General features: G+C 62.6%; 1 protein-coding gene across 2 annotated transcripts in view; it reads right to left on the bottom strand.

Moving 5' to 3' along the window:
* CHST15 (carbohydrate sulfotransferase 15) overlaps positions 1–17,625 on the bottom strand; it is a 52,688-nt gene that overhangs the window by 12,998 nt on the left and 22,065 nt on the right. For both annotated transcript variants that reach the window (XM_055119052.1, XM_055119051.1), the window contains exons 2-4: positions 5,068–6,002; positions 3,748–4,087; positions 2,338–2,484 (exon numbers count right to left, since the gene is read on the bottom strand). In XM_055119052.1, the coding sequence (XP_054975027.1) occupies positions 2,338–2,484; positions 3,748–4,087; positions 5,068–5,586 (1,006 nt within the window). In that variant the 5' untranslated portion in view covers positions 5,587–6,002. The remainder of the gene's footprint in view (positions 1–2,337; positions 2,485–3,747; positions 4,088–5,067; positions 6,003–17,625) is intronic.

Here is a 17,625-nt window from a genome sequence, read left to right as displayed (position 1 = left end):
CTTCCTTCCTTCCTTCCTTCCTTCCTTCCTTCCTCCCTCCCTCCCTCCCTCCCTTCCTTCCCTCCGCCCAGTTCATCCAGAAAGCATTCATTTAATGCCCAGATTTCAAAACAACAACAAAAAGAAAAACCCAGGGTTGACAATCCCCCAATCGTAGAACCTTCAGGAAGACTTAGAATTCACTCAGCTAGCAGTGCCCTCCAGGTAGAGGGTGCCTTGGAGGCTGCGAGAAGCAGCAGGAGCCCTTTGATGTGTCCAGAGGCCCCTGGCCCGTCCAGCCCCTGGTGACCCAAGCCATTACCTAGACCACTGCCCTGGCCCACTGGACACAGAGCCGCCTGCCTCGCCCAGGACACGCAGAAGCAGAGCAGAACTCACGGCCTCTCGGGGCCAGGGGAGCTGCAAGAGATCCGTGCCCAGCTGCCACCGTGCGGACGTGGAGACAGAGCGTGGGGACAGGAAGCCCCGTGTGTCCCCGGCACTGTTGGTGGGGGACAGGACAGAACTGCCCCCCCGCCACTCCCCGCCTGCATCTCCCAACACCACCCGCTCAGCAGGCTGCCGCCTCGGGAGGAGAACGACGTCCTCGCTTCATTTTTGCTGGGAGACCCGGGGCAGGATTCCCGGGCGGCACTCACTGCCGCCGGCTCCGGCTCCTGGCCCTGGCAAGCGTATTTTTAGCTCTTTCACAAGCACACGAGACTTCCCAGAGGCACTCGACTGAACCCGCACAAACAGGTGTTTGTGTAAAACACTGGTGTGAATGTTTAACGCTTATTCGCACCCTCATTCCTTATTCTCACCCTCATTCCTCGGGGTGTGGGGAAGGGCTGGGCTGCACCCAGCAGTGCTCAGGGCTTATTCTCGCCTCTGTGCTCAGGACTGGGCCCAGGTAGACCCCCAGGGCACTCTCTGCAGTGGAATGCAAGGGGTCAGTGGGAGGCAAGGAAAGGTCTTAGGCAATGCACTCTCTCCAGCCCCTATCAGCCTCATTTTGAAATTATTTTGTTCTGTTTGTTTGGGGGTTGGAGCGATAGCATAGCAGGGAGGGCATTTCCCTTGCACGCAGCCAACCCAGGTTCGATTCCTCCGCCCCTCTCAGAGTTCCTGGCAAGCTACCCATGGCATATTCGATATGCCAAAAACAGTAACAAGTCTCACAATGGAGATGTTACTGGTGCTCACTTGAGCAAATCGATGAACAGGACAACAGTGACAGTGACAGTGACAGTTTGTTTGGAAGTCACACCAGATGGTGCTCAGGGGATCTTATGGGATGCCGGGGATTGAACCCGGGTCGGATGCCTGCAGGGCAAGCACCCTACCCGCTGTACTACTTCTTTGGCCCTCATTTTGAAACTTTAAATGCATCAGGCTGACAAGGGGTGCTCTGACCCACAGCAGTCCCTGTCACGGGGCACTTGAGGGTGGGGTCATCTTCAGGAGCAGAACCTCTGCCCGGACAGGGATCTCTAAGCAGCAGGCACGCACCCTTCCTCAGGCGCGTATTGCTGAGAAGAGGCCGGTGCTCAGTTTAACAAAGACAAGACAACGTTCAAACAAAGCCACTTGGCCCTGGTCGATTCCCAAGAAAGGGAAAGTGTCCAATCATTTCTGCTCCATAGAAACTGCACACACCGTTTAAAGGTTTGACCTGCAGGCCCCCCGCGAATTCCCAGGAACTGGGCAGGGCCTGGAGGGTGGGGGCGAGGTGGGCTCCGTAAGGCAGGGTCAGATCAGAGGCGGGGCCAGGAATGGGGCATGGCCTATCCAAGGGGCGGGGCCCAGAGCAGGGCGGGGCCTGCAGCAAGGGTGGGGCCAGCGCAAGGGTGGAGCCTTGGGTGGGGCAGGGCCTGCATCAGGGGTGGGGCCTTGGATGGGGCGAGGCCTGCAGTAGGGGCGGGGCCTTGGGTGGGCATGGCCTGGATCAGGGGCGGGGCCCAAAGCAGGGGCGGGGCATTGGATGGGGCGGGTCCTGCAGCAGAGGCGGGGCCTACAGCAGGGGCTGGGTCCAGGATGGAGGGCTAGACCAGAGCAGGGGCGAGGCCTTGTATGGAGTGGGGCCTGGAGCAGGGGTGGAACCAGAGCAGGGTGGGGCCTGCAGCCAGGGCGGAGTCCAGGATGGGGCGGGGCCTGGGATGGGGCGGGGCCTGCAGTAGGGGCAGGGCATTGGGTGTAACGGGGTCTGGATCAGGGGCGGGGCCCAAAGCAGGGGCGGGGCATTGGACGGGGCGGGGCCCGGAGCAGGGCGGGGCCTGCAGCAGGGGCGGGGCCCGGGTGGGGCAGGCCCGGAGCGGAGGCGGGGCGTGGGGCGGGGCTGGACGGGTGATAACTCACCGATAATCAGCCTGTTCATCTTGCTCTGCTCCTTTTCCGAGCTGGCCTGCAGGCCTTGGTGAATCTGGTGAGCCGCCAGGTCGAACAGGTCCAGGTAGTCTTCCACAGGGTAGCGGTCCCGCAGCCCGTCCCTCAGGCGCACGATCCCTGCGGGGGCGAGGAGGGGGCCCATCAGGGGCTGCAGGCACTGCCGGGTGGGGCGGGGAGGGAGGGAAGGCCAAGGGCGCGAGGTGCAGGGGCGGCCCCGGGGCGGGCATCGCTTCCTCTTAAGCCTCAGCAGCTCAGAACTTCAAGGCGTGTACTGTGAGGGCCCAAGGGTGGCCTCAGGTGAGACCCCGGGAGCAGGGGTCCCACAGAGAGGGAAAAGGCGGCTTCAGGGGTGCGGCGACGTCTGAGCCCAGCCAGCACCCACTGGGCCGTCTCTGGCCTGGCTGACCCACTGGGCAGCTGGCTCCTTGGCCCACCAACCAGGGACAGTTGCTGGTCCCCGCTGACAGGTGGCACTGGCACGGGCAGTCTCGGTTTCTCCTGATGGGGTCCGTGTCACTTGCAAACCCAGCAGCAACACCCCTCCCCCAGCGGGTGCTCAGGGCGATTCGGGGGGAGAGAATGTGGCCCAGAGGGAAGGGGAGGCTGGGCACCAGACTGGAGGCTCCCGCCCTCCCCAGGGAATCTGCCCCCACGAGGGAAAGTTGGCAGGGAGGGGCCATAGATGGGGACGAGGCTGGGCCTCGCCCCGCAGCTGCCAAGCCCAGAAGACACACGCGTTTGCTCCAGGACAGCCCTGGAGAGAGCCCGTCCAGCACGGCGGGGTGGCCCATGGGGCCGCTAAGGAGCCTCTTCTGATCCCTCCCAGCAGCCGAGTTCCTCTACCCAGAAAGCACCCCAGAGGCCTGGCCGACTGGGCATCGGGCATCCCTGAGCACAGTGGCCGCACGTCCAACAGCAGGGACAAGGTCACAGAGCAGGAACAGTGACCCACGGCCCTGGGGAGGCTGGACCAGGAGACCCAGGGAGCGAGAAGGCCGGGCGGTGTCCACGGTCAGCCCAGGGGAAGCAGGGGTGCAGGCAGGGTCCCCCCAGTCTACGTCAACCCAACGGAAGGCAGATGGGCAAGACCTGATCGCTCGGGGCTAGAGCAGGGGGGCCCAGACCCACGTCCCCCAGGCCGCTGGTCCTCCCCCTGCACAGGTGAGCTGCCCCTTGAGCACCTGGCCCTGCCCGGTAGCCTGTTTCCTGCACGGGGCTTCCTCGAAGGGGCCATCCCATCCCTCTGCCGCCCAGCTGCTTGTCTCGCCCCTGCAATGCCCCCCTCCGCCCACCCCACGTCTGAGTGAGGAGAGAGTAAGCGGAGGGTGGGAGGCTGGGGGGCCGCCTGGCCAGTGGGAGCCCAGATCCAGCCCTGCTCACCAAACCTCTTCCGCGTCCACCAGTGCGGCTCTTTGATGGCCGAGAACTTGACCTCGGGGTGCAGGCGGAGGCGGTCGTAGAGGTCGGTGGTGCCGCACTTGGGCTGCCCGATGATGTAGAAGTGGGGCAGGCAGCGCAGGCGGAAGTGGCGCCCGTGGGCGTGGGCCAGGTGCCCCCAGAAGGCCTTGCGCAGGCTGTCGAAGGTGGAGCGGAAGCGCTTGGAGTACAGCGCGTAGGAGTTGGTCAGGTAGGGGTCGGTGGCGTTCCTGCCCGTGAACTCCTCGTACCAGCAGGGGCTCTTGCTGTTTGGGAGAAATTTACTGGGGATCACGGAAAACATCTGCCACGAGAAGGAGGGAGAAGCGCCGTGAGGGAGGCGGGGACGGCAGACGCCCCCTCTGGCGCGGCACGTCCTGTCCTGCCTGGGGCTGACCCCTGGGGCTGACCCAGGCAGCACCGGCCACTCGGGAACCGTTCCCCGCGGGCTGAGACCAATGGGGAGCGAGAGCGGCTCCCAAATAAAAATAAAACTGGGGGCGAACAAAGATAAATGTCTCCGCTGAGACCATGACCCCAGGATGGATAACGCGGTGGGTAAGGTTCGGGCCTTGCACACGGTCAGCCCAGGTTCTATTCCTGGAACCGCATGTGCCCCCGCCCCCCGCCCAGCCCTGTCAGGGGTGATCCCTGAGCACACAGCCAGGAGGAACCCCTGAACATGGCCAGGTGGGACCTAAAAATACAGTCATAATGATGATGGTATGGAAAGAGTTGGGACCTTTTTACTGGCAGGCCGGCTAAAGGGCCGTCAGGGAAACAGTCACTGGGAGCTGGGGAGAGGCGGGTGGTTCTCTCTGTCCAAAGGCGATGGCCGAGGGCCACCTTCCAAGCAGGCAGCCTGGACAAGCAGGGGCAGGGCGCCCTGGCCATGTGCTCACGGCACGTCCAGCCCAGCACGCTGGCTGTGCCTTGGCGCCCCTGGGTGCCCACCCTCTGCTCCGACGAGGCGTCTGCTTCCTGAGCTTCCTGCTAACACTTGAGAACAATTTCCTCCACTTCCTTCCTGTGTTCCCAAAGACGGCGCTAAGTCAGGAAGCCGCCAATGTGTTTCCCTCCTGTTTATGCTTTTATTGGGCCATATCCGGAGGTGCTCAGGGCTTACTCCTGGCTCTGTGCTCAGGGACCGTTCCAGGTGGGCCTCGGGGTCCCTCTGGGATGCTGGGGGTGGGGGTGGGGGGTCAAACCGGCAAAGCAAGGGCCTACCCACTTTGCCTACGACTCTGCCCCGCACAGCAACCTTAAATCCTGAAAAAGCCTCACGTGCAACTCCTGCTTCCGGAGATCCTCGGGGTCCGGGAGCTGCCGGGGGGTGAACGAGATGCGGGCGGTGATGCTGTCGATGGTGGCTTTGATGCTGGGATAGTCCTTCACATAGGAGACGTTACTGACCTTTGGGTCGCCGGGGCTGTCCCCGTCCAGCATCCCGGGGTTGCCGGGGAAGCCCCCGGCGTGGAAGGGGGGCGCCATGAGCAGCTCCTGGTGGGCCCCCGAGAGGACGTAGGACGCCGTCACCAGGGTCGCGATGAGGAGCCCGCAGCCCAGGCTCCATCGCGTGCCCTTCCGGAAGCGCGGGAAGCCGGCCCAGCCCTCGCCCCCTTCCGCCTGCACCTGGAGCACCGCCAGCAAGTTCATCTGCCTCGCGTCCACGTGGAACACGAGCGGGTCCTCTCCGCGGCACTCGGGGCAGCCTCGGGGCCCGCGCCGGGCGCCCCCGGGGCAGCAGAGCCTCTCCCTGGGTGCGGGCGGCCACTGGCTGCAGCTGTCCGGGCAGTGCCTCATGCTCACGGCCTCGGCCCGCGGGCCTGCCCAGCCATGGGCGACGCCGGGCAGTGGGGGGCCGGGGACCGCGAGCAGCCCTGCCGGGATGGGGGACCAGCGGGTGGCGGGGGGGCTAGAAACCGGCCCCCTGGTTTCGCCTGCACGGCGAGCAGACGACGGGGGCGCTCGGGGTCATGCTGGAGGGTCCCTAAAGGTCACGGGGAGAGGACACGGGCTCCACAGCGGCTGGTCTGCACCTCAGGTGGTCCCCAGGCTCGACGGGGCTGGGAGGACGGGGTCATTCCGCAGGCCGGCGGCAACCATGTCTCAGCGAGGACCGGGGGGGCGAGCCATCCCTTGGGACCCCGCGCGTGCGCCCCGACGCCCTCGGGGATGTGTCCTCTGCAGGAAGCCAAGTCCGTCCACCGTCAGGTTACCTAGGAAGCAGAGGACAGACGTGGTGGGACAGTGTGGGACAGCAGCTGGGGGCCGCCACCTTGCTTGCCAGGACCCCTGCAAGACGAGAGGGTAAGAGAGGGTCCAGGCCCTGGGGGTGCTGGGTGTCGTCTCTCTGCCACCCAGCCCAGCCCCAATGCCAAGAGTCACATCCAACTCCTGTCACTGGTTTATCAGTCATTGTTTTTATTTCCCCTGAGGGTCTGCCCTGGCTTCTCTGCCTTCCTGGGTCCCCCGAGGCCCAGCCTTGCCCCCACCCCGACGCTCGGGCTCAGGCAGGGCCAGTGACGCTGAGTCCGAGGAGGAGGTGGGGGGGGGGGCGTGTCAGCACCTTTAGTTGAGGGCAAACAAGACAGAACAGATGGGGCAGGGCCCGGGGGTGCTCCTGCAGCCTCGTACCCCAGGCCAAGTTCTGGGCTGGGCTCAGGCGCCAGAGAAGAGGCCAGCAGAGAGTCTCCGACCAAGTCCCAGCGGACTCCGCGTCAGCCGCCGGGAAATGCACAGTGCAGCACGGCCGGGCACCTCGAGCTGCATGGCCGGCTCCCGCCCCACCGGACAGCCCAGGGCTGCTGCTCAGGCCACAGATGTGCCTTAGCACATGCCGGCAAAAAGCAAAGAAGGGGGCCGGGAAGAGGGCTGGGAGGGCACGAGCAGCACTGCACGGGGCCCCCAAACACCAGGGCTGACCCTTGAGCTCAGCGCTGGGAACAGCCAGCCCCCAAGCACTGCAGGGCGGGCCCAAAAACAAAACAAAAAGGAGCAGAGAGAAGCGAGCACACACGCGTGTGCACACACACGCATACAAACACACTCATACAAACGCACACATGTACGTGCACGCACATGCACACACAAATGCATGCCCTCACATCATGTACACATACATGCACACACATGCACACAAATGCACACATGCACATGCATGCACACACTCACACAAATATATGCGCACATATGCCCACACATGCAACCAAATGTACACACAAATGCACATGCATGAACACACACACACACACACACACACACACACACACAAGTGCACTTGTTTTTGGTAGTAGCAAGCTTCCTGCTCCCAGGCTGTGTGACCTTGGCAAGCCACTTCACCTCTCTGAGCTTCAGTTCCCTCCCCTGCGTTTGTGACAAGGACTAAGTTAGCTAGTGTGGGGGGAGGTTTGCATGATGCCCCCCAGACCCTAACAGGGAACTCAGGCCTGCACTGGCCACGCTCACTCTCGTGAGCTCTAGCGTCCCGAGTCCCACGCACGTGGGACGTGGAACCAAAGATGGAAGCTCCCACGACCGTCTCAGTCCTTGGCACGTGCGCATTCCCCGGGGCCAGGGCCCACCTCCAACTCCGCACAGGCCCCTCACTCCCGGGCCCAGAGAAGGGGTCACTCGCCACCTCCGCCCCGTGTCAGCCGAGCAATCGGGCCTGGCAGAAATGGCCCTCCTCGGGGAGGGGCTTGCAGGGAGCGGGGGATGAAGACGGGCCCAGATTTCACCACACATGTGTCCCTGGGCCCGAGACGCCCGCTGGGCCTCCCACACGCTGCCCGGGGCGTCCTGCCCAGTGACCCCGAGTAGAGGGGAGACGCCCTGGACTGTGGACACATCCTGACCACAGGGATCTACGGGGGGCGGGCGGGGGGCTTGGGGGCATCAGGCCCAGGAGGACCGTGAGAAGCAGCTGGGCTCTGCTGGCCTGCCCGGGTCAGGCCGGACCAAGGGGGCGGGGCTGGTGCAGATCCAGCTCTGGCCCCTGAGACCAGCTGTGGGGGCGCCTCGGGGCCCTCGCTTGAACTCGTTCCACCACCCCTGACCCATTGCTTGCTACAGAAAAAATTCCCCCAAAGCAAAGAGACAAAAGGCCACGCTCCCCTCCTTGGAAAGCCCGGGGCTGTGGGCCAAGAGAACATGCGCCTGACCTCTCTGGGAGGAGCCGGCTGGGTAAAAATGAGGCGCCAAGCAGGGGCTCCGCGGGGATCCGGGTCACAGCAGCAGGCTCAAGCCGCCCAAGGTCTGATTCCATTTAAAAACACACACACACACAAAACACCTTGTCTTTGAAGCTCTGAGACAAACCCTGAGCCCCACGGCACGGGCAAACCTTCCTACACCAGGCTCCGGCGTCACCAACCCCAGGGCACGAAGCCGGGGGGAAGCGGGCGGCCGAGTGAGGCAGGGAGGGCTGGGCAGACGGACAGCCGGGGAGAGGACAGAGAGCAGGAGAGACAGCCAAGGCTCCTGGTCCGTGTCTCTATTTGGAAACTTAACGTGGGAAGCGCAGAACAGGGGGGACAATTCCAGTTGCCTCAAAACAAACAAACAAAAAACAAAACCCCACTGGAGGCCGGAGAGGTTCTACAGCGAGGCAGGCACTTGCCTTGCAAGCAGCTGGCCCAGGCCCGACTCTGGGCCCCCATTTCTGGGGACATGAGGATTAAGAAAAAAGACAAATATAAGAGAAAAGGGGGGATGGGGGAATGTCACCCGCCTGAGGGCTGAGTCCCCTCTCCCTTCCAAAGTTTCGCTTTAACCCAGCAATCATTAGCAGAACCAGGGGGCATTCGGGCAATTGCTTATCTATGCTAATCTAAGGCTAAGCTTGTACTTATCAAAGGGTCCCCTCGCAGGGGACTTAGGGACGTGGTAAAGGTCTCTAAGCCGCTTATCTGGACAGATGCTTGCGCCAGGAGGAAGAGTGGAGATAAAGCAGTCACCACTTTCCACACGGGCCCACTGGACTTGAGGATCTTGCGCCTGCGTTGCTCCTCAGCCTGAATGCCTTATCCCTTTGTTCCCAACACCCCACAAGGTCACCCGGGCCCCACCAGGAGTGATCCCGACCCCAAAATCAAAACCCACTGCGCTGGGGGTGACGTCACCCGCAAGGATCCCTCCCAGGGCCAGGGAAGCTCCGAGCTCCAGGCCAGGTTTGGGGAAGCCGGACCCTGAGCGTAAACCCCGGCTCTGCCCAGCCCCACCCCTGCGAAGCTCCTGGGATGCCCCAGGCACAGGTGACTCCTCTGCCCTTCCTGGGGAGGGCTGCGCCGACGAGGGTCTCTAAGGCCCAGGGCTGGCACAGGTGGTGAGCTGCACTCAGACCGAGACTCAGAGACGAGCCCCCCCCCCCCGTCTCCCCCAGGTGACGATGTCTGAGTCCAGCCCCCCGAGACGAGCTGTCACCAACGGCGCCTGTGACCGGAACGCCAGGCACCCTCAACCGGAGGTTTTGCAACTGGGGTACCCGGAGGGAAGTGGGGGGGGCAGGTCCCGGGGCCCCTCAGCCTTGTTTGGTTTCCAGTAACCCGGTCACTCTCGAAATCAGGAAGCAGCCCAAGGGGATGCAGAGCCCCGGGTCAGGGCTGAGTCAGGCGGGAACACAGAGGGCCATCACACTGCCTGGGGCCACTGGCCCACCACATCTGGACGGTGCTGACACACCCGAGTCGGGTGAGCTGGGGCGGGGACCCCCCCCCCCCCGCAGTGCTGAGCTGTGGTTTCAGGGATCTGGGGCACCTCCCCACACACACACACACACACGCCTGGAACTATGTCCCCCGCAGAGGGGGGACAAAGCCCTTGAGTGAACAGTACTGATAGAGTCAGAAGAACCTAGAGAGAGAGGGTGCAGCCAGGAGAACCGGTATGAAAACCGGCCCGAGAGCCAGCATGGAATTGGACAGAACCAGCAAGGAACCGGCCCGAGAACCACGATGGATCTGGTCCAAGAACCACCATGGAACTGGTCCAAGAACCGGCCTAAGAACCAGCATGGAACCAGACCGAGAACCAGCATGGAAACAGCCTGAGAATTAGCATGGAACCGGTCTGAGAACCAGCATGGATCTGGTCTGAGAACCAGCCTGAGAACCAGCATGGAACCAGACCAAGAACCAGCATGGAGCCGGCCTGAGAACCAGCATGGATCTGGTCCGAGAACCAGCGTGAATCTGGTCTGAGAACCGGCCCGAGAACCAGCATGGATCTGGTCCGAGAACCAGCGTGGATCTGGTCTGAGAACCGGCCCGAGAACCAGCATGGAACCAGACCGGGAACCAGCATGGAACTGGCAGAAGAACTGGCTTGTGACCAGACCGAGAGCCCTGTGCGAGAACCACGCTCACGCAGGGTCTTCTGGGCCCTGCAGCTGGGCCGCGATCCTGGCCAGCACCCAGCCCTGTGACTGCCCCTGGGGGCAGGGGAGGGGGCACAAGCAGCGAGGCCAGAGACAGCCTAGGGCACAGTGAATGACAAGAGGGGCTGGAGCAATAGCACAGCGGGTAGGGTGTTTGCCTTGCACACGGCCCACCCGGGTTCGAATCCCAGCATCCCATATGGTCCCCTGAGCACCGCCAGGAGTAATTCCTGAGTGCAGAGCCAGGAGTAACCCCTGTGCATCGCCGGGTGTGACCCAAAAAGCAAGAAAATAAAAGAATGACAAGAAGCTGGCTATGGGGGTACCGAGGAGCCAGGACCTGGGGAAGGAGGGAAGTTGGGAGACCTGAGCCCCTGTGACCCCAGAAGGGAGACCCCAGGCCCCGGGGCCACGAGCGCAGGGAGCAGGCCCAGAGCAGAGCCAAGGGGCCACATGCTGTGCGTCCTCCAGAGAGCCTCGCCCACTCTGTTTTCTCGGGGAGGGGAGGGCTGGGCCACCCCTGGCCGTGCTCAGGGCTGCATCCTGGTTCCGCACTCATGGGTCGCTCCTGGTGGGGCGCTGGGGATCAGAGCCAGGTCAGTCGCACGCACGCAAGGCCGGCGTCGCCCAGCTGTACAGAGTCCAGCTCAAAGGCCCAAGTCTTGACCAACGTTAGTTAAGGAGACAAGGGCAAGCGCCAGGAGGGCGAGCCTTGGGAGGCAGACGCCCCCCTCCCTGCCGTCTATGCTCCCCAATTAATCCGTTTTATTTCCCACAAATAATCCCAGGCACGGTCATTCCGAAACCCGACCCCCAAGGGTCCTCCTGTGAGCCATCAGCAGAGATCCAGCCTGCACGGGTGTGAGAGTGCCCAGGAGCCCGGGGGAGGGGCACGGGAGCCGCCACACAGGTGAGTCTTTCAGGGCATTCTCTTCCCAGGCCCCGGCTGCCCGCCTGGGACGGGGCACCGCCAGAGGGATCAGATAACGGGCCCCAAAATAGAAGCGTTCAATTACGCGGCCTGGCCGGGACGCCCCTATTAACCTCTGCACCCCAAGAATCATTAGCGAGCCATTTGTACCAAAATGGTAATCGAGAGACCCAGAAATCCCACTTTAGATAATGTAATTGAATGCCCCTCGCCGGGAGATCGATAAAGGGCATCCAATTTCACCCGAGGAAAAACTTATTAAATTATCGTGGCTATAAGCTGATAGCGCTGGAGAAAGATGTATGCAACTTTGAAAGGAATCTGGGCCGGTTAAAATAAATAGCTTCATTTAGGCAGAGCATTTTACATCTGCCCTCTGGGAGGAGAAAGGGGAAAACAGCTAATTACATGGGTTGGCTTCAATATTTTAGAGAAAAAGTTTCAATGGGTCTTAATTAACCTTTGCTGAAGCACAAAGCCTTCCTCTGACGAGGGTGTCTAACAGCGACACTTCTCTCTGGGCTATGTCAACGGAAATACATTTTGGTTCGGAGAACATCCATCAGCCGGGGAGAAGGAAGCGAGGCCGCCTTGAGCGTGGAGGGACCATGAGATGGAGAACACGGAGCGGCTCTGGGCGGGCGGGCCAGGGTGCAGCTGCCCTTCCCGTCCTCCCTGAGCCTGAGGCTTTTGCTCACACTGGGCTCAGTGGACAGTCAGGAGCTGCCCCCGGGGCCAGTGTCAGGGACCAGCACCAGCCCCGAGACCACCCGGGCTGCCAGTCAGCCTGGCATCCACGAGGAACTTCAGACGTGCCACCAACGCGGGCCGGACCTCAGTGGTCCCAAAACAAGTCCTGCAGGGCTGGAGAGGACCCTGCATGCTGCAGTGGACCTCGGCTGGGACCCAGTGGCCGGATATTTGTCCTCCCAGAGTTTCCTGAGTGACCGACCCCACATCACAAGACTGTCACAGGCCCGCAGGGGCCCCTTAGGGCGTGTGCGGAAAAGAACGTCTGACTGGCTAAGTGCTGAAATATCTCAGGTGTGGTGACATCTCCAGCGTCCTGGGGCCCCTTGGAAGTACGCGGTGAGCTGCATCTTATCACTAGGCTGGGGACTGCACGGCGCCCCGACTGGTCATTCCTCCCGTGTCCACGCCCTGTCCCCCACGAATGGCCCACAGCATCCCCCCCACGGGAGAAGGAGGCACGTCTGCACCGTCGACTTGAGCGGGTGCTCGCTCAGCCTGGGGCAGAGGGACAGCTGAGCGTCCTGCCTCCAGCCCAGCAGTGGGCCTGCCCCACACCCGGGGTAGGGGGTGCGGCGTGGGTGGGAGGAGGCTGGGTGCCCGAGGGGTAGGCGGGGCCCACCCCCTCCCTGACCACCAGGGACCAGAGACAGCTGCAGCCTGTCACCCCCGGGTATGGCGGGGGGGGGGGGGGGGTTCGTCATGCTCAAAGCTGGACTCACTCTCGTGAGCAAGTTCACAGCCAACAGGCCTCGACTCTTGCCGCTGCCGGTTCAGCCGGGGTAACTGCACGTTCCTAAGCTCCAAATTGCGGGTTTGAGAATCCACAGCAAATCAACGCAAGCTGGCCACAGACCCCACTGGTTTGCCTTCTCGAGGCCGCTGGCGAGCTCCAGAGGCAGACGGCGCCCCCCCGCCCCCCACCGCCCGCCACCTGCAGATGCCCAGAGCCAGGCGGCAGCCCACCCACAGCCAGACACCGCCCAGACGCCACCCGGCAGCTCCTTCCTGGTGAAACGCGTGTCTCTGGCAGTCACAGCTGCCCCCTTCTAACCCGGGGGCGCCGACCCTCCTTCCCCACACACGGGCGGGCAGGAAAGATCCGGGGGCCGCGGCAGCATCTGTCAGCCCCTGCCCCCCTCTCTCTCTCTCCCCGCCGAGAGCCCGCCGCTCCGTGAGCTCCGCCCCTCCGCCACGAGACGATACTGTTTCCCTCTACGTCTTCTCCAGAGATTGGAAATCCTTTTGCTTCATCTTGTTTGGGGGGCCATACTCACAGTGCTCACGGTGCTGACTCCTGGCTCTGTGCTCAGTGCTCACTCCGGGCAGGGCTCGGGGGACCCCGGGCGGTGCGCCTGGGCAGGGGAGCGCAGAGAACCCCGTCCACTCGCCCCAGCCCGCCCCAGGAACGCTCTCTGCGCTGGCCGCGGTGCAGGAGAGTCTGGCCTCTCGCTCCGCAGCTGAGAGCCAGGAGCCGCGGCTGCCTTCACGCCGGCTCAGCCCCGCTGTGGCCCTGTGACCCGCAGGCCGGGGCGACTCCTCGGGGCCACGCCTGCTGGTGCTCAGGGGCTGCTCCGGCCGTGCCGGGGATGGAACCGGGCCTCCTCTCTCGGGCCAGTGCTCACTCTCCGGCCCGTCCAGGCAGACTGGACCAGCCCTGACCCCCTGCCTCAGCAGCAGGTGCCGAGCTCGGGAGGGGGGCTTAGCCCTCCCTGGCCCCGCGGGGGGCTTCCTCTCGCCCTGGGGCTCCCCCGGCACACGCCCCACCACGACGGCACACCGGAGCCTTCCTTCCCGCTGGGTATCTGGTTATACCTTCCCCCCGTGCGCCCTCCCTGGACAAGCCCTTCCTGTGGCCCCATCCTGCGCTTCCTTTACCAGATTTAATCTTCCCCTGAGACGCCTCCCCTGGGCTTTGGCTGAAACGGGCGTCTCAGAGACCAGCAGGACCCTCCCGACACCCCAAAAGTGGGCGTAGCACGGGACACAGGACACCTGCCCAGATAGTTTGAAGTCTAATCCATCGCCTGCCTTAAGGGCCTGGGGTTCCTCAGACATACTGAATCTGTCAGTGACAACCACTGCGGGGACTTTGTAGCATTCCAGGGGACAGAGAGAGGGACCACTTGCCTTGCACGTGGCCACCTGGGTTTGGTCTCCGGCACCTTACACTGTCCCCTGGGTCCCGCCAGGAGTGACCCCTGAGTGCAGAGCCAGGAGGAAGCCCTGAGCACTGTGGGTATGGCCCAAACCACAGTATCACGCCCATAAAACATGTACTCGGCACTAGGACTTCATGCCATTAACTATGTCCACGATGACACGGCTGGGGTGGGCGTGACTTGGAACAGCTTCAGCAGGGCAGCCTGGGAAGGAAGGCTCTGGGGGCAGCCCCTGGGCGGCGTTCCCGTCCCAACGCCCCGGGCCCCACCAAGGGCAGTGAGCCCATCAACAACTTTGCAATTAATTTTATTTTTAAAAAATTAGACTTGGGGCCAGAGCGATAGCACAGCGGGTAGGGCGTTTGCCTTGCACGCGGCCGACCCGGGTTCGATCCCCAGCATCCCATATGGTCCCCCAAGCACCGCCAGGAGTAATTCCTGAGTGCAGAGCCAGGAGTAACCCCTGAGCATCGCTGGGTGTGACCCAAAAAGCAAAAAAAAAAAAAATTAAAAAAAATAAAAAATAAAAAATTAGACTTTTTCAAACTTTGTATGGGGGAAACATGAGCACAAAAATGTATAAATCTGTAACTGTACCCTCACGTTGACTCTCTAATTAAAAATAAACTAATAAAATAAATAAATAAAAAAAAAAGAAATCCCCCAGTAATTTGTGAAAAGCTTCTGGCTCTTAAAAAAAAGTGGTTTCTATGATGCTGTGATAGTTGATTTGTAAACCACAATAAAAACCACTACATAAAAAAATAAATAAAATAAAAAATTAGACTTTTTTTTTTTAACCATTATTGTTAAAAGTGTTCCTGGAGCGAGCAGACGCCATCGGGCTACACTAGCACGCGGCAGGGACAGATGAAGATGTTACTGGCGCCCACTCGAGCAAATCGATGAGCAGCGGGATGACGGCGATACAGTGATACGGACAGTTTTTGCCGAGATCGAGTCCCCGCACGAATCGCCAGCCAGCACCTGCCTTGCTCCTGGTCCCCTGGAACCCAAGATTCTAAGTTTGGTTCAAAGTTGGAAAGGAACAGAAACGTCTCCTGTGCCATCAAGCTTAAGCCACGGGGTTTAGGGGCAGGAGCAGCGGCACAGCGGGGAGGGCGTCTGTCACCTGCACTGCATACTGGGCCCTGCCAGGAGTGATCCCTGAGCACAGAGGCAGGAGTCAGCCCTGGGCACTGCTGGGGGTGGCCCCCCCCAAAAGAACAGCAATAAAGTCGCACAGAGAGTCCGGGAAAACTCTAGTTCTACTCAGCCCCGCACCAGCTACCAAACCCACTGGGCTCCACTTCCCCATCTGTGAAAGGGGAACAGAGCGACCCAACTCGGGGAGGCGACGAGGAAATGAGACGACGCGAAGATGCTTCCAGGGCCGAGCAAGGCTTGGCAGAGCCGGTGCCGGCTTTACCGAGAAGCCCAGGGCCCGCCCTCCCGGCCCACCTGCTTTCTAGGCCCACCTGGCTAGGCACTGCCAGCGAGTTTGGCCCGCCTCTGAGGAACAGGAAGAGGCGGCTGCTGGGGCGGGCACGGGTGCGAGTGAGCAGGGGGGATGATAACTCAACTGCAGAGCCGTCGGGGGTCCGTGGGAGACCCCAAGAGCCCAGACATGGGAGCACAGCTGAGCGCTCAGGAGCTCCGAGTCTCTGGGGCGCGTCCCTGGGAGCAGCAGACACGGGCCGGACCCCGGGGCTGAGGTCAGGGAGGTGAGAGCAGGAGGGAGACGCCTGGAGACCCCTGGAGCTGGGCCTTCACGCCGGGACCAAGCCGGGACGCCCCGGAAAGGCCGAGGCCAGCCGGGCCAGTCCCCACAGGACAGGAGCTCGGGTGAGCTGCCTGCTCGAGACAGACGAGGGTCCCCTCCCACAGCTTGGCCACCACCGACCTGACCCCCTACCTGGACAGCAGCCGTGCGGGTCCCAGGGAGCCCGGGGCGGCCGGGAGGGAGGTCACGGCACTTTGGCTGGGGGTGAGCAGCCACACAGTGCTCCTCTCCTTGTTGTTTGCGGGACACACCCAGGGGTGCTCGGGGCTGAGTCCTGGCCCTGGCTCAGGGATCACTCCTGGGGGACTCCAGGGACCTGCACTTGGGTCACCCAGTGTGAAGCCACCAGGTCACTCCTCCGGCCCCAAGCACTCTCCCCTTGAGCCCTCCGGCCACGAGGGACAGATCACAGGGGTGTGGGGGGAGTGGGGGCGCGGGTTGGCAGCCAGTGTGGGAGGAAGCAGCGGGGAGGGAGGGAGAGGAGAGGGGTCCCGGGCAGCGAGGAGGGATCTGTCAGGGGCCTCACAGAGGGACAAGCCCGGACTTGGTGGCCCAGAGTGGCCACCTCTGGAATCCTCGGCGCTTTAGAGCTGCAAATGTGGCCCCTGCCCGGGGCTGGGGGTGACCGTGGCTGCGCCCCGCCCGCCCCTGCCTCCCGGTCACGCAGGGCGAGTCGCTGCCTGCCTGGACACGTTTTCTTGCTCACCAGGTATGCGGCGGGCGGGCGTCCCTGAGCCTGGCCCGGCCAGGAGTCGGAGGGGAGGGCACAGGCAGAAGTTCCCGGGGCCAGTGGGTTCTGCTGGGGGCCGGAACGATCGCACAGCGGGTAGGGCCCTTGCCTTGCACACAGCCGAACCCGGGTTCAATTCCCAGCATCCCATATGGTGCCCTGAGCACTGCCAGGAGTAATTCCTGAGTGCATGACCCAGGAGGAACCCCTGTGCATCGCCAGGTGTGACCCCAAAAGCAAAAATAAGTAAATTGATTAAAATAAATATTTACTGAGAGAAAAAAACAACTCACTCTGCTGGACCCAGACGCCGGACACACACAGATTTCCCTGATGAAGGCCCCCGAGCACACGTGAAGCACATGTGAAGCACACGCTGTGTTCAGGAGAGCCGCGTTGGCGAGCCCCAGACAGGGAGGACGCAGTGGCCAGGGGCTTCGGCCATCGTCCCCGACGCAGAGCAAAGCCCCCCTGGGCCTGGAGGACATCCACGCACCCCACGAGAGACCCCCCCCTCAGAGCAGAGCCAGAGGGCCTGCAGACCCCAGGGGCAACTGTGACTGAGACAGCCAGGAGACCCCCCGCCAGAGACCACCCGGGTACGCGGGACTCTGGACATGGCCGGCGACGCCCAGAAGCCTGTCACGGAAGGGAGGCTCCTGAGCACTGCGCTCCTTCCAGCCCCACCACCCAGCACGGGGTTGGAGCGTCATTTCCTGTTGGAGCCAGTTTCCCGTGCAGGGCGAGCCCCGAGAGGCGGCTAACGGGGTCCCCGTGACTCCCCCCCACCCCGCCCCGCCCTGCCCCGCCCTGCCCCTGGTTTCTGTGATCTCGGGAAGGAAGCAGCATGACTGACACATGGAGTGTTCCGGGGAAGATAAACGTCCAAGAAGATAACTCGGATAACGCCCAGGAAGATACTGGAAGACTTAGACCGTTCAAAAGAGGATCAGAGAAACGGCTCCGGGCGGCAGGGCTGGGGCTCAGTCCCAGCACACGGTCCCCGAGGACGGCAGGCCCGAGGCCCTACACCCTCACGAGCACCAGGCGTGGCCCTGGACACCGAGAGCGTCCCCGGGGAGTTTCTGGTACCACGGGCCTGAGCGGCAC

The sequence above is a fragment of the Sorex araneus genome, chromosome 11, assembly GCF_027595985.1.
Source record: "Sorex araneus isolate mSorAra2 chromosome 11, mSorAra2.pri, whole genome shotgun sequence".
Taxonomy (NCBI): domain Eukaryota; kingdom Metazoa; phylum Chordata; class Mammalia; order Eulipotyphla; family Soricidae; genus Sorex; species Sorex araneus.
The sequence above is the reverse complement of the archived record's forward strand: the minus strand, read 5'-3'. Positions and strand labels throughout refer to the sequence as shown.